Here is a 14,182-nt window from a genome sequence, read left to right on the forward strand (position 1 = left end):
AATAACAAAAGTATATAACATTACGCAATAATTTATTATGTTAGTCAAATTTTACTTAGTTTTAACACAAGTTCTTTTATCTAAAATCTATTTAGGTACATTGATTGTATTGCTTTTTAACAAGTACTTATAACAGCCACAACTTTGATAGTAAAAATGTAAAACTATTGTATCATTTCACTGCCTCGTCTCAATTTTTTAAACAATTCAAATGTCCGAATATGTATAATACAACATTGTAATTTAAGATACGTTCTTATTTAGCATGTTGCATTTCCTTTCTAAATGTTATATATTCGAAAACAACTACTAAACAATAAATATTCATTTTTCATTACTAATATACTTAATACATTATACACACATAATCGGTGGTTGTTTGTATAAATTTAACATAACATCGGTAAACATCATTGACATATAAAACTTCATGATTTCAAATACTCTTATAACCATCGTTATGTGTAAATAAAAAGATACATATAATATTTGTACATTAAAAGATATACTCAACAATTTAACATATAGGTATCAAATGTAAAATAACTTCTATAAAATATATTTTGATTCTTAAGGTCGACTTTCCGATACGGAGGTCTGATACTTTGAATATTGATATATCATAAATATTTTTTCTTACAAAGATGCCTTACTATTCTTTGATATGTGAAAACAATATATCCTCTTTTTTCTACAAACTATGCGATAACAATGTTGTGTATTTAAAAGTTTTTAAGTAAAAAAAAAAACTACAAATACATTGGCACACATTAAAATACATCGTAACATATTGCCTTTGTATAATCAAGTCTTGAAATATAGTACAGCTATGTACACATTGCTTCATACTTTTCACCTATCTAAGGTAATGTTATTTTTAAATTAATTTTATATGAAAAATCGCATTTAAAGTTAAGCAAGTTAATCTACGCGGCACGATAAATAACAAATTCTTAATAGACGATTGTGCAAAAATATGCTTTCCTCAATATGACTAGACACACAATAAAAAATCAGTTTCATTGGTTTTTCGTTAACTGGCATTTCATTAGTGAAGGTAATAATTTCTCTTTGCAACACGATGTGTCGTTAGTACTTTTGCAACAATTACGGGTAAACATTCTTTGCAATCGTTGTAACGTTTTCAAACAAATAACAACACAGCAAGATCCACAACCATCGGGCTCTTGCCACAACTGACTGTCACAAAAGCATTCCCCTGGTAAACAATTTACAAAATCATCTACCATTTTTAATGACACGTTCCTTGTATCAACATCTGTAGTTGTATTATTTGAGCAATTTTGGCAGTTTTGCAAATCATTGCATTTACAATCGTCACATTTGCATATGTCTGCGTCAGCAGTAATCTTTTGTAAAACATTTCTACATTTTTTCTGCTTTGTACTATCTTCTTTTTGTTTATCACCAACACCCTCCTGGCAATGTGTCACTTCAGTACGCGCAGTAATGTTTTCAACATCTACTAGATTAACGTTATCTAATTGTTGCAACGACTGCAACTGATTTTCTATTTGCAAAGGATAAGGTTCTGGTTCAACTAAATCGACTAACGAATGAACCGCTGTTGGAAAAGCATTCAATTCTGACCAGGACTGTCTCCTTAAAGAAGATGGAGTTGCCAATGCCATAACGTTTACCCAAGGAGATGGTATTTCCTCCTCGGATGCTATAGCTAATTCAATAGCTTCTGATTGTGTTGTTGCAACATTTGAATTCAATGAATGCTCAACTTCATTAAGAGACCCGGTTCGTAATGTATTACTGATAAATGGTAAATTTTCTATCTCACTATTGAAAAGTTGAGTCTCGCTAGAGGAACTAATTATATCCGATATATGACTAGTAATAGAATTGGCATTAAACGAAGTCGCGTTACTGCTTTCCACAGCCGAGTTTAGATTTACTCCATTAGTATTATACGCTTTCTGAGTAGTAATCGAACGATTTCTGTACTGCTGTACATCGCTTGTAAAATCTGTTCCTTCTGAAATATGAGCAATTGCGTTTTGTAAGCCATCTTGTATAATTTTTTGTTCCAAACTTATCGAGTTCGATTTTATTACATTGTTTAGTTTATTATCTTGACTTTTTGTTGAACAATTCGAAGTGTATTCTTGATTTTGGTTCTGCTGCAAATCTGAATCATTAACTTCGTCGAATATTTTAAATTTATCATAATTTTCATTGTTATTAAAATTATCAATCGTATTCTCAGTAAAATTATCTAAAATAATATTTTCTGACGCAATAAGAGCGACTTTTGTAGACTTATTAGAATTTTCTCTATTTTTATTAATGATGTTGTAATCAAGCTCTTTGTTTGATGTATTCTGATGTAAAATATTTATCACATCACTTGTAGACGTCAACTGATTATTTGCATTTTTGGTGGGTAAATAAGTTATGCTTTCTTTATTTTGTATACTACTAGAAGATAATGGTATAATAGCATAAGATGGCACATTTGCATTTCTAGAAGTTATTTCATCAACATCGATTTTTGACTTTAATATATCGCTGTTTCTTTGGTTTCCGCTTTCATCATAGTTGCCTTCATGTTTCTGTAATAAAATAATGTAACATAATAGAAACGTCTAAAAATTATACAAACATTTTTACATACCGTTTCATCATTATTAGTTGCTCTCTTATGAGTTTTCAAGTGACTTTTTAAACTATGAGGAGTAGTGAAAGACCGTTTGCAGTTTTCAAAAGTACAAACATAAGGTCGTTCTCCTGTATGCGTTCTTTTATGTGTTTTTAAATGATGTGACGCTGTAAAAGCTTTACCGCATCCTTTTTCTCTACATCTAAAAAGGAAATATCTAATTTTATATATGTAGAAAAATGATACAGTTCTATACAACTTATTGTACATATTATACTTTATATAATTTATTTCAATAGACACATGAGAATTAAAGAATTTTCTAATTCAACTAGATTTAAAACATTAATGTTTGTAGTGTCTACTCACTTATCTTTATGCACGTACTTAATATTTATTGGTATCTTTAATCCTCTTTAAATATGTATTGTGACTAAAATTTTAATAATAGGAAAAAAAGAATGCAAAACCAAAGCAAAATTAAATTTTAAAACCAGGTACGAGAATTAGTAATTAAAAATACCAAAAAACATACTTGTAAGGTCTTTCTTGAGTATGAGTACGTATATGTTTCTTGAGATCACTTAGAGTAGTGAAGAATTTAACGCATCCAGTCTCTTCGCAATTAAATGTGTTGCCACTATGAAGTCTTTGGTGAGCTCTCAGTCTGTAAAGGGTATTGAATGCTTTTTGACAACCTTTGTGATTGCATTCAAACGGTTTTACTTTTGTGTGTACCCTAATATGAATCTTTAGGCTGTACGACGTGAGGAAGGCCTTGCCACAACTTGGTTCTGCACATTTAAATCGATACTCGCCTGAAAGTTTTGAGAATTCCCTCCACATAAAAAGTTTGCTGGGCTACCTATTGCTCGCAGTATCTGAAAGCCATGCAGGTCAAAGCGTACCCTTTATACCAGCAGTGATGATATAATGAATAATGTGTGTACATAAAAGTTTGTAAAGCATGAGCAGGTTCTATACGTTTTTACTTATTAAAAACATGAAATATTTTATATGCTTACCTTGTTTCCTTCAAATTTAGCAAGCAGAAAAAATATACACATATCAATTAGTAAAATGTGTTACATTGATTTATGTAAGCATGACATGCAAAGCTCATAGTATTGCAATTGTATTACCCAAACAGAACAATAACTATTAAACAAGGTAATATTATGCTTCATTAAAAAATACAAAATAAAACTTTTAATGTATATTGTTATGTATAGAGGATTTTAAATATTAGTAACATATTAAAAATATAATATAATACATAAAAATTTTACCTTTGTGAGTTTTCATATGAGTACGTAAATTTCCAACTGTACTGTATGTTCTATTGCAGCCTTCATATTCACAAGTATAACGACCAATATGCTTTTGATTTGTATCTAGAACTGTGTTTTCAATTTTAATAGCTTTATGCGAAGATTCAATTTGTAATACATCATCTTGATCAGAATGAATGTGTGTATAAATTTCATGAGGGCTAATTGTACGATGTACTGATCTATAATAACAAATATATTAATTATAATTGAGTTTTTACATATATATAACTTATTTGTTTAATGAATAACTATTAAATCAAAATATCATATACCAAGTATAAGCTATAAAAGTATTTTTCAAAACTGTAATAATATATTTTCACTAAACATTCAAGAAGAATATAATCACATGTATGTATAGCAGAGAAATATTGCACAATTAAGAAACAACTAAAAAACCATTTACAAAACAATGAATTCCCTAATATTTATTCAGTAATCTGATATATAACATAACACCTGGTATTAAGGGTCTAATTTCAAAATGCGTTATATCCTTATAAGGGTAGGATACAAAATACTACTCAATCCATAAACGAATAGGTTATACGCAATTTTTATTTCTTCGTTTGGTAATTTAAAAAAATAATTCATTATAAAAAGTATTCTTGTTGTGATAAAGGAAAAAGGTGGAAGATTTAAATGATCTTACTCCGTGGTGTTGTTATTAGATAGTCTTTCGTTGATAGGAGTATCGTCATCTGAATACTTTTCATAGTCAAACACAATACTTGGTTCGTAAACCTTCCCAAAATTTGTTAAGTCTAAGCTATCATCCAGGCAATCCTGGAGATCATGTGTCACAAGAATGTTATCAAAATTTCCCTCAATATCGTCGGCATTTTCGATGTCTTGAAATTTTTCACCTTCCCACGTCGCCATACTTTTTCTGGCTCTACAAACAAATCACGAGATAATACGAACGAAGATGCACCATCGGATAGATCATCGTTCTTTTTTGAAGTACTCGATCGGTATATTATCTCTTCTTATCATCAATCGCATTACCTACTGGCGAAAACTTGCTTTTCAAATATTTATCAAACCCTAATATTCATATGTGCTGCACTTGTATTGTAATTAACAATCTCATTAATTAACTTGATATATTTCTATGAATAAAAGTACATGAGTTGACATTTTCTTCAAACAAAAATTAGATATCTATAAAAAAGATTTCTTATCACTTGACAGTCTAGATAAAAAATTCATTACTAACGAAATTCTATGATACCGCTTTTGTTGATGAGAGAGATAATAGAAAACAACGTTTGCTTTTGATGTAACCTGTACAAAGTAGTATATAAGAGTGCTTGAAGGGGGTGCACCGTATAGTTGTGTATAGTATTCTATAAATCGTGTATTTTGCATGTGTGCGTGTGTACGCATTAGTTAATGAATATGTACTCCAAAAGGACACCACGAATTCTTTCGTTACAAAGTCATGTAGTGTCTGGTTACGTTGGTAATAAAAGTGCAACATTTCCTTTACAGGTATATAACATGTTAATAATATGAAATGAATTATTCTTTATGCATAATGGTATTCTGCCTACGGTATCACTGATTAAACTTTCTTATCTTTACTAGTCACTATTGTATTTTATAATTACCTCAAGTCACAAGTATTACAGTACATAAAAGAACATCATTTTTTTTTAGTTACTTGGCTTTGAGGTAGATGCAATTAATTCTGTTCAACTATCCAATCATACTGGATATAAGGTTTTTAAAGGTCAAGTATTAAATGATAAAGATTTAGGTAAGATGAGATGTTTTTAAAAACATATAACAAATTTTTTTTCATGGAAGTTAATTATAAACTTATTTAATACCTGTGATTATGTTTCAGAGGATGTAATAGATGGATTAGTACAAAATAACTTAGATAATTATACTTATTTACTCACAGGATATGTTGGTTCTGCTTCATTTTTGAAAAAAGTAGCAGAAGTTGTCCATACATTAAAGCGAAAAAATCCTGAACTTATATATGGTAAATAAATATATTAAATTCGAAATATATTAATTAGACAAAATAATTTAATATTAAACATCGATTTTTAAATGCAAGTATGCGATCCTGTTATGGGAGATAATGGGAAAATGTATGTTCCTGAAGCACTAAAGAAAATTTATATAGAAGAGATAGTACCATTGGCAGATATTGTAATTCCAAATCAATTTGAATTAGAGTAAGTTAGTACTCTTATTTTAGGCACAAATATGCTTGACTTATGTCTAATGTTTGGAAAACTAATTCTTTTAGACTTTTAAGTAACACAAAGATTAATACAATGTCTGACTTACAAAATGCTGTAAAAAAATTACATGAAATTGGTCCTAAAACAGTAGCTGTTTCATCAACAGAACTTGGTGATAAATTGACAGCAATATTTAGTACAATTAAAGGTAATAAAAAAATAATACTGCTTCTCAAAATAAACACAGTATATCAAAATTCATTATCATTTCAGATAAGAAGTTAATAAAAATTGACATTCCGAAAATACCAATTAGTTTCACTGGTTCTGGAGATCTCTTTGCTGCCTTATTTTTAGCTCACACATATTTGCAGGATGACATGAAAACTGCCATTGAAAAGACTGTAAATTCTCTATATAATGTTCTGCTTGAAACTTATAACTATTCTCAAGGTACTAGTTTTTGGTATTTTAATATTTTATAAAAAAAAATATTTAAAAAAATAACACTTATTAACATTTATTAGCATGTCAAGACAAGGAGTCACAGCCTGCAAGAAGGATCGAATTGCGTTTAATACAAAGCAAACATTTCATTGAAAATCCAAAAATTAAATTACTTGCCGAACCTCTTTCATAAATAAGTGAAACTGACAACAGAATGATAACTATAAATGATTGTTGTAGATTAAAATATAAAATAACTTGTTTAACTGATATTCCAATTCATATATGTGTATATATGTATGTACGTATAGTTGATAATTAATTGATTTTAAGGACCACTATTTTCATGTCTTCCAATACAAAAAGTTACTATGTTTTAATAAATAATGGGACATATCAAAGATATATGTGGAATACTTTTGACGTTTCCTTTCCTTTATGTTAGAAAAGCGTTAAAAGAAAATTATCACATTGTATAAAATTACTCACAATAATTTTTCAAAGTTAGACGAGGTACGATATTCATAGATTGGAGTTCTTGAAAAAGTAATTTGCAAGCATAAGGCATAGAAATCGTAGAAACACATGAACTAGAACGACAACTGTGACACCAACCGCTATATGCCATCAAACCACATTTGTTGCATATATCAATATCAAATGCATCACTGGATATCATAAGTCTTTCTATCAACATCATACTAGCACCGTATCCGATTAAACAATCTCGTTCCATTTCACCTAATCGTAAACCTCCTTCTTTGGCACGACCTTCCGTTGGTTGACGTGTTAATACAGCTCTTGGCCCTCGAGAACGGGCATGCATTTTATCTTGCACCATGTGTTTTAATTTTTGATAATATACCTATGGTTATATAATTAAATATATCAGTAGAATAACGTAAAATGATAATGATATACGAATATAAAAATACTCTGACTTACCGGACCAGAGTAAATATATGCTTGTAATGGTTCTCCAGTAATACCGGAATAAAATAAATCTTTGCCTAAATAATTATAACCATGCTTTATCAATTCTTCGCAAACATCTTCCACTTTCGAACCTCCAAATGCTAAATAAAAGTCATTTTTATGAAGTGTTGTTATGCCAAATATTAAGAAGAAAAAAAATGTATGTATAAATATACCTGTGCCATAGTGAAATTCTCCTTTTATAACGCCAGCTTTTCCTGCAAGTAATTCTATCAGTTTTCCAACTGTCATACGCGAAGGAAAGCCGTGCGGATTCATGATCATGTCAGGACAGATCCCATAATCGTTAAATGGCATATCTTCTTGTTCCACGATTAATCCTATACATAGATAGAGAAATGATGAAACATGTTTATGAGATTAAGTAACGAAAAATTAAAATACATACCGGTTACACCCTTTTGTCCGTGCCGACTGCTAAATTTGTCGCCTATCTCAGGCCTTCGAGTTTGTCTTAATAATAATTTAATTAAAAATGCATCTTCCGCGTTACTAGAAATCATAACTTTTTCAACGTATGCAGGAACAGGACCTTTAAAAACAACTGGCACATCTTTGTATTCTGTTTGTGTCTGAACATTGCCAGAATTCACTGGTCCAATATTTGCAGAAGGTGATGATTTATTTACCATCACCTTTCGGTTTTCCACCATTTCTCCAGGTGCAGCAATTCCATCGCTATCGATAACATCGTGTTTCCAAACAGATTTTTTCGTATTTGAATCAATCAACGGACCCATTATTCGATCATACGTTTGATTAGCATATCTTTTTAATGTACATTTTGCATTTCGATAAATTAAACATCGTCCGTATCCTCTATCAATCGAGGCTTTATTTAAAATGAGAGCATCTTCAATATCGTAGCCGCTATAAGACATAACAGCTACTATTGCATTTTGACCGGCAGGTAATTTATCGAAATTGGTTAGCTCTATTGTTCTGGATTTCACCATGGGTGCTTGAGGATATACAAGATTATACATTAATGTATCAATACGATTGCGTTGATTGTAACCGATAGTTCCCATTGCTTGTTTCCCCATAGCGCATTGATAAGTATTCCTTGGACTTTGATTGTGATGTGGGTAGGGTACTAATCCCGCACAAACTCCAAGTAACGTAAATGGTTCGATTTCTAAATGAGTTGTCTTTTCATTGATATGTGATTCATTAAATGCGATGGAGCTATCGTTTTCTTCATTTACATCCAAGTACTCAATTAAACCTGTTAATGGTACAATGCTAGTGGTAGATACACGTGAACAAAATTCAATTAAACGTATTTTCAAATGTACTAACCATCGTGCAGAAAATCTTCGAAACATCTTACTCCTTGTTCAAGTAATTTTATATGTTCCTCTTGTATAAGAGGTTCGCCATGTTGTACAATAATATATGGTCTGCACAATCGTCCTCCATCAGAACTAATCTGAATACATCTAAAAACAAATTAAACGGTAAAAAAATTATACAGAAATATAATATTGTACGTACTTTTATGCAAATATTACCTATGTTGATGTTGTATGTATATAGAAACAAAGCCATTTATGAGACCTTTTCTGCGCAGTAGTCTAAACACATTAACCAACCTCTGGTAGTTTTTTACAATACCCAAAATATTACCATTTAAGAAAACCATGTAAACGTCTTTATTATTAATTTCTTCTCCACCGAGGATATTAACATTTTCTACTCCCAAATTAAATGCTAATCTTATAATTGGCTCTTCATCAATTTCTGTAGTAATATGTGTCATAAGAGCCAAATTTTTTACTAAACCACAACCCTATCAAAATGTTTATAGAAATGTTAATTACTTTAAATAACGAGGTAATCTGTATAGATAACTTAGTTGTAATAGTACTAACTTCTCCTTCAGGAGTATCACTAGGGCATAACATTCCCCATTGAGATGGCTGTAACGATCGAGGACCAGATACTTTTCTTGTTTTCTCAAATTGGGAATTAACTCGCGTCATCATGCCAAGTGCCGAAATATAAGAAAGTCTAGATAATACTTGAGTGACTCCATGACGTTCCATTTTAAATCGTTTAATGGTCCAATTACCCTATAGATATAGGACAATGTTTACGTAAACTTTTATTTTATTTTAAATAATTAATTGTATTCATTACTAACAGATGATATAGCAAAAGCCAATCCATTGGTAATTTGATCCTGTCTCATGTGTTTTACAATATCAAACTGTGCAGCTTTAATTTTTGGTATATTTTTGTCTGCAATTTGCTTTAACTGCAAATACAATATTTAAAATTATCACCCTATTAATAGAAATTATCTGTTACTATTATGTATTACTTTACCTCCCAGTTAAATCTTTTAAATAAATCTTCAAACATCAAAGACAATAATGAACCAGCCAGTTCTAAACGTTTATTACCATAATAATCTCTATCATCTACCAGTTTCCCATCACACTGTGCTTTCATGACTTTACGAATCATTAAAGCAATGTAAGTTGCTTTCATTTTAAAATTAAAATCTACAACCTGTAACATATAATTATATATTAATATCTAGTTTAACATTATGCTATAGTAGCAAATATTTTTAAGCTACTAACAGGAACGTGTGACAAAATGTTGGTTGCTAATACATCTTTCATTTCATCTGTAACACTAGATTTTATAACTGAGAACCTTTTCTGTTTCCTTTTATTACTCAGAAATCTGAAACAGCATATTTAATTAATACCAATTCATATTAGCCAATTGTTAATTAATATATTATTACCTTAATGCTTGATTTTGAGCAAACACATTTAATACATGACATTCCTCTAAACTAGGTGCGAATTTTTTCATAAATTCTTCTTCTGTACCAATAAGTTGCATAATTTCCTGATCACTTACAATTCCCATTGCTTTAAATATTATTGTTACAGGTATATCCTTACAACATAAGTAAAAAAATATACTTAAAAAAATTTCATAAAATTATTTATATATAAAAATCACTTACATCTTGAAAAATATTATGTCTCATATAATATCGTCCACCTTTGCCGATAATATTAGTTTTTGTTTTTCTTTCATGAGTGGAACTGTTACAAGAAGCAACAATACATCCTTTATTATCTTCTTCTAAAATGATTCTGTTTCTAAGCATTTGTTCCTGTATTAGAATTACTTTTTCCTGCCCATTTATTACAAAATAACCACCAGGATCGTGTGGACATTCATTCATTTTTGCTAATTCAAAATGTGATTTACCTGTCAGTACACAATTTGAACTTCTCAACATAATGGGCATTCTGCAAAACAAAATTAAATTAATTTCTATTTCTTAATACTTGATACTTAAATATATCTTTTAAGGCTTATACCTTCCAATTAATAAATTATTTCTAATTATTGGCTGATGACCTCTTATATATTCAATGTCAACTGTAATTGGAGCAGAATAATTTAAATCTCTTAAACGACATTCGTGTGGAGTAGTTGGACGTGTTACATTAAAGCCTTCTTCAACATCAGGTGAACCCACATGAACATTTAAGTATCTACAATACATGATATATATTAAAAATAAAGTGATAAAGTATCCTAACATTTAAAATAAGAATACTTACTTTACATAAAATAAAGGATCAGCATCGCTAAGTACCTTCTCATTTGCTTTTACAATTTTCTTTATTTCTATATTTATAAAATAATTAAAGGAATCAATATGTTGCTTTACTAGACCTTTTCCTTTAAGGAAAGCAGGTACAAGTTTCCATTTATCCTGTAATAACAATATTATGATTAATATTGTGATCTGATTACAAATTTATTAGGCACATATCAATTTTAACTTTTTCATACCTTTATATGTTTTATTACTTTATTATATTTTTGTTCTGATTTAATACCATCGTGGATATTAATTTTCATTTCACCCATTTTGGTCAGATTATAATACAAAAAATGAGAACCGATCAAAAGTTCACTATTTACATTTTCTTAACCCTAAATTCGTATTAACACAATACCTTTATGTTAATTTTATAAATATGATGAAATTGAAACGAATAACATAATATTTAAACTATACAAGTACAAAATTACTTTACATATACTTAAAACATTAATATAAAACCGATTACAATATGCAACTTTGTTTTGGATGCGGCAACGTTTATATATATTTTATACGCTACGGAATAGATGATATATATTTTGATAATGAATTATATTTATATATAAAACGTTACAAGTATTTTATAGATATTACGTATTATATATTTATATATTTCGCATACATATTTTAGACCTACTTATAAATAATTGAATATTATCTTATACATATATGTAAATATATATGTACTACACGAAAATAGTTTGGTAGTATGATAGCGCTGATTGAAGAAAAGATAATTGTCATGTTTACAATAAAGTGCACAAAAGTTCACTGTACATGGAATCTGAATATTGTATATACGTGAGTACAATTCTGAAATAATACAATTTGAAACTATGAAACTTTTCATTCGTAATTGTGCATCAGCAATTTTTTGTAATTACTTGAGATCAAGCTACAAACTGAATGTAAGATACGCTTCTCAATATTACAAGATAGATGATAATATTTCCGGATTAAACGATGAACAAAAACAGGTTAGTAAATTTAAACATCTGGATCATCAAACGAACATTATTCAATAATCGATACATATTAATTTTTAAAAATAGATTATCGAATGATAAAGAATGAATTATGTTTCTTTTTACAGTCGTATCTTTTCTGTTTAAATGCGGTTTTACACGAATTAATTACAAATAATAATAATAATGAAAATATATTATTTTTTTTATACTAGCTTCGGCAATTGGTTTTTAACTTTTCACAAAAAGAACTTGCTCCAAATGCCGCCGAGATTGATAGAAAGAACAATTTTGACGAACTTCGGGTAAGTAACGAAAAATTCAAAAAAAGCATAAGATATTTCTTCAATTATGTATAAATATTTAAGAGTATATTTTTAGGCATTTTGGAAAAAACTTGGAGAATTGGGTTTCTTAGGAATAACAGTGAAACCAGAATATGGTGGTACAGGTGGTACGTATTTAGATCACGCTATTATAATGGAAGAATTAAGCAGAGCATCAGGGGCTATAGCGCTTAGTTATGGCGCGCATTCGAATTTATGCGTTAATCAAATTCACAGAAATGGGACAGAAGAACAAAAGCAGAAGTATTTACCTAAGGTATATATGAATTATATAATACATATATGTGATAACATGTATAATACGTATATTTAATTTTCGCATAGCTATGCAGCGGAGATCATATTGGAGCGCTTGCTATGTCGGAATCGACATCCGGATCTGATGTAGTTTCTATGAAATTAAGAGCTGAGAAAAGGGGAGATTATTATATTCTAAATGGTCACAAATTTTGGATCACGAACGGTCCTGATGCAGATGTTCTTGTCGTTTATGCGAGAACGGATCCGCATGCGAGCAAATTACAACATGGTGTTACCGCATTCATTGTTGAACGTGGTTTCGACGGTTTTAGTACAGCTCAAAAATTAGATAAACTTGGTATGCGAGGTTCCAATACTGCTGAACTTGTATTTGAGGACTGCAAAGTTCCTGGTAATTTATCTTCTGTTCCATTTAACTCTAGTTTTTATTACCAAACTATATTGTACAAAGATTATTATTAATTGCAGTTACAAATATTCTCGGAGAAGTGAACAAAGGTATATATGTGCTATTTAGTGGTTTAGATTTGGAACGATTGATATTATCGGCAGGTCCTTTGGGGTAAGATCCTTTACATTAGGTTTGGTAACATACTTTGTCATTTTTAATTATAGAAGTTTTCAATGTATTGTATGTTAGAATTCTTCAGGCTTGTTGCGACGTGGCATTCGATTACGCGCATACCAGGAAGCAATTCGGGAAACGTATAGCAGAATTTCAATTGATACAAGTATAAGCTTCGAATATTTTCTTATTATTTGATGCTTAAACAGTCGAGATATTCAAGATACTATTAATGTTTCAGGCAAAAATGGCAAATATGTATACGCATCTAAATGCTTGCAGGAGTTACTTATACTCCGTAGCAAGATCCTGCGACGCTGGTCATATCAATCGAAAGGACTGTGCCGCTGTAATACTCTACATTGCTGAATGTGCTACAAAAGCTGCATTAGATGCAATTCAAATACTAGGTAAATTATTTTTTAATTTAAGATTATCAGTTGTAAATACTTGTCCGAATTTATACAATTTTTCCAGGTGGAAATGGCTTTATAAATGATTATCCTACCGGAAGACTTTTAAGAGATGCTAAATTGTACGAAATTGGTGCTGGCACTAGTGAGATTCGTCGAATGGTAATCAGTAGAGTGATTACCGAGGAGTATTCATGAAGAAAAATCTTTCCACATTCCAAGGATCTTCATGAATCGATTTGTTAACTTGTTAAAAGTGACGTACATACATCAAGTTGTTATGATATCAATTTTTATAACTATTTTTTAAAACTGAGCATAAATAAAAAAACTTTTCACATTGTATAGTCGAAGGATCAACAGGTCGCA

General features: G+C 29.9%; 4 protein-coding genes across 9 annotated transcripts; 2 read left to right on the plus strand and 2 right to left on the minus strand.

Annotated features, from left to right (window-relative positions):
* Positions 1-15: 15 nt before the first annotated feature.
* On the minus strand, positions 16-5,620 carry LOC114877357 (zinc finger protein 148-like). Of its 6 annotated transcripts, none has more exons than XM_029189839.2 (6): positions 5,580-5,620; positions 4,619-4,861; positions 3,922-4,145; positions 3,168-3,450; positions 2,648-2,834; positions 16-2,585 (listed from the first exon to the last, which is right to left on the minus strand). In XM_029189839.2, exons 1-6 carry the CDS (start codon positions 5,603-5,605, stop codon positions 1,020-1,022), a joined length of 2,529 nt encoding a protein of 842 aa, XP_029045672.2. In that variant the 5' UTR covers positions 5,606-5,620; the 3' UTR covers positions 16-1,019. The 6 variants fall into 6 exon arrangements, with proteins under 6 accessions (XP_029045672.2, XP_029045673.2, XP_029045675.2 ...); XM_029189840.2 differs by lacking the exon at positions 5,580-5,620 and adding an exon at positions 4,975-5,064; XM_029189842.2 differs by lacking the exons at positions 4,619-4,861; positions 5,580-5,620 and adding an exon at positions 3,658-3,665 and having other exon boundaries at positions 3,168-3,513; positions 3,922-4,005.
* LOC114877360 (pyridoxal kinase) lies at positions 5,260-7,022 on the plus strand. Its single transcript, XM_029189852.2, has 7 exons — positions 5,260-5,460; positions 5,629-5,728; positions 5,819-5,962; positions 6,041-6,161; positions 6,236-6,378; positions 6,444-6,623; positions 6,698-7,022. The coding sequence occupies exons 1-7, from the start codon at positions 5,362-5,364 to the stop codon at positions 6,808-6,810; spliced, it is 900 nt and encodes a 299-aa protein (XP_029045685.1). The 5' UTR covers positions 5,260-5,361; the 3' UTR covers positions 6,811-7,022.
* On the minus strand, positions 7,014-11,831 carry LOC114877356 (DNA-directed RNA polymerase III subunit RPC2). The gene is made up of 15 exons (XM_029189838.2): positions 11,448-11,831; positions 11,213-11,367; positions 10,967-11,143; positions 10,603-10,894; positions 10,375-10,532; positions 10,205-10,310; positions 9,945-10,130; positions 9,760-9,873; positions 9,488-9,688; positions 9,128-9,405; positions 8,916-9,055; positions 8,002-8,841; positions 7,769-7,933; positions 7,563-7,693; positions 7,014-7,482 (listed from the first exon to the last, which is right to left on the minus strand). Exons 1-15 carry the CDS (start codon positions 11,523-11,525, stop codon positions 7,099-7,101), a joined length of 3,405 nt encoding a protein of 1,134 aa, XP_029045671.2. The 5' UTR covers positions 11,526-11,831; the 3' UTR covers positions 7,014-7,098.
* Positions 11,832-11,874: 43 nt separating this feature from the next.
* Positions 11,875-14,156, plus strand: LOC114877358 (isovaleryl-CoA dehydrogenase, mitochondrial). The gene is made up of 8 exons (XM_029189844.2): positions 11,875-12,239; positions 12,443-12,532; positions 12,609-12,830; positions 12,899-13,226; positions 13,304-13,397; positions 13,476-13,566; positions 13,642-13,810; positions 13,878-14,156. Exons 1-8 carry the CDS (start codon positions 12,099-12,101, stop codon positions 14,009-14,011), a joined length of 1,269 nt encoding a protein of 422 aa, XP_029045677.2. The 5' UTR covers positions 11,875-12,098; the 3' UTR covers positions 14,012-14,156.
* The last annotated feature ends 26 nt before the right edge of the window (positions 14,157-14,182 follow it).

The sequence above is a fragment of the Osmia bicornis genome, chromosome 6, assembly GCF_907164935.1.
Source record: "Osmia bicornis bicornis chromosome 6, iOsmBic2.1, whole genome shotgun sequence".
NCBI classification, from domain to species: Eukaryota; Metazoa; Arthropoda; class Insecta; order Hymenoptera; family Megachilidae; genus Osmia; species Osmia bicornis.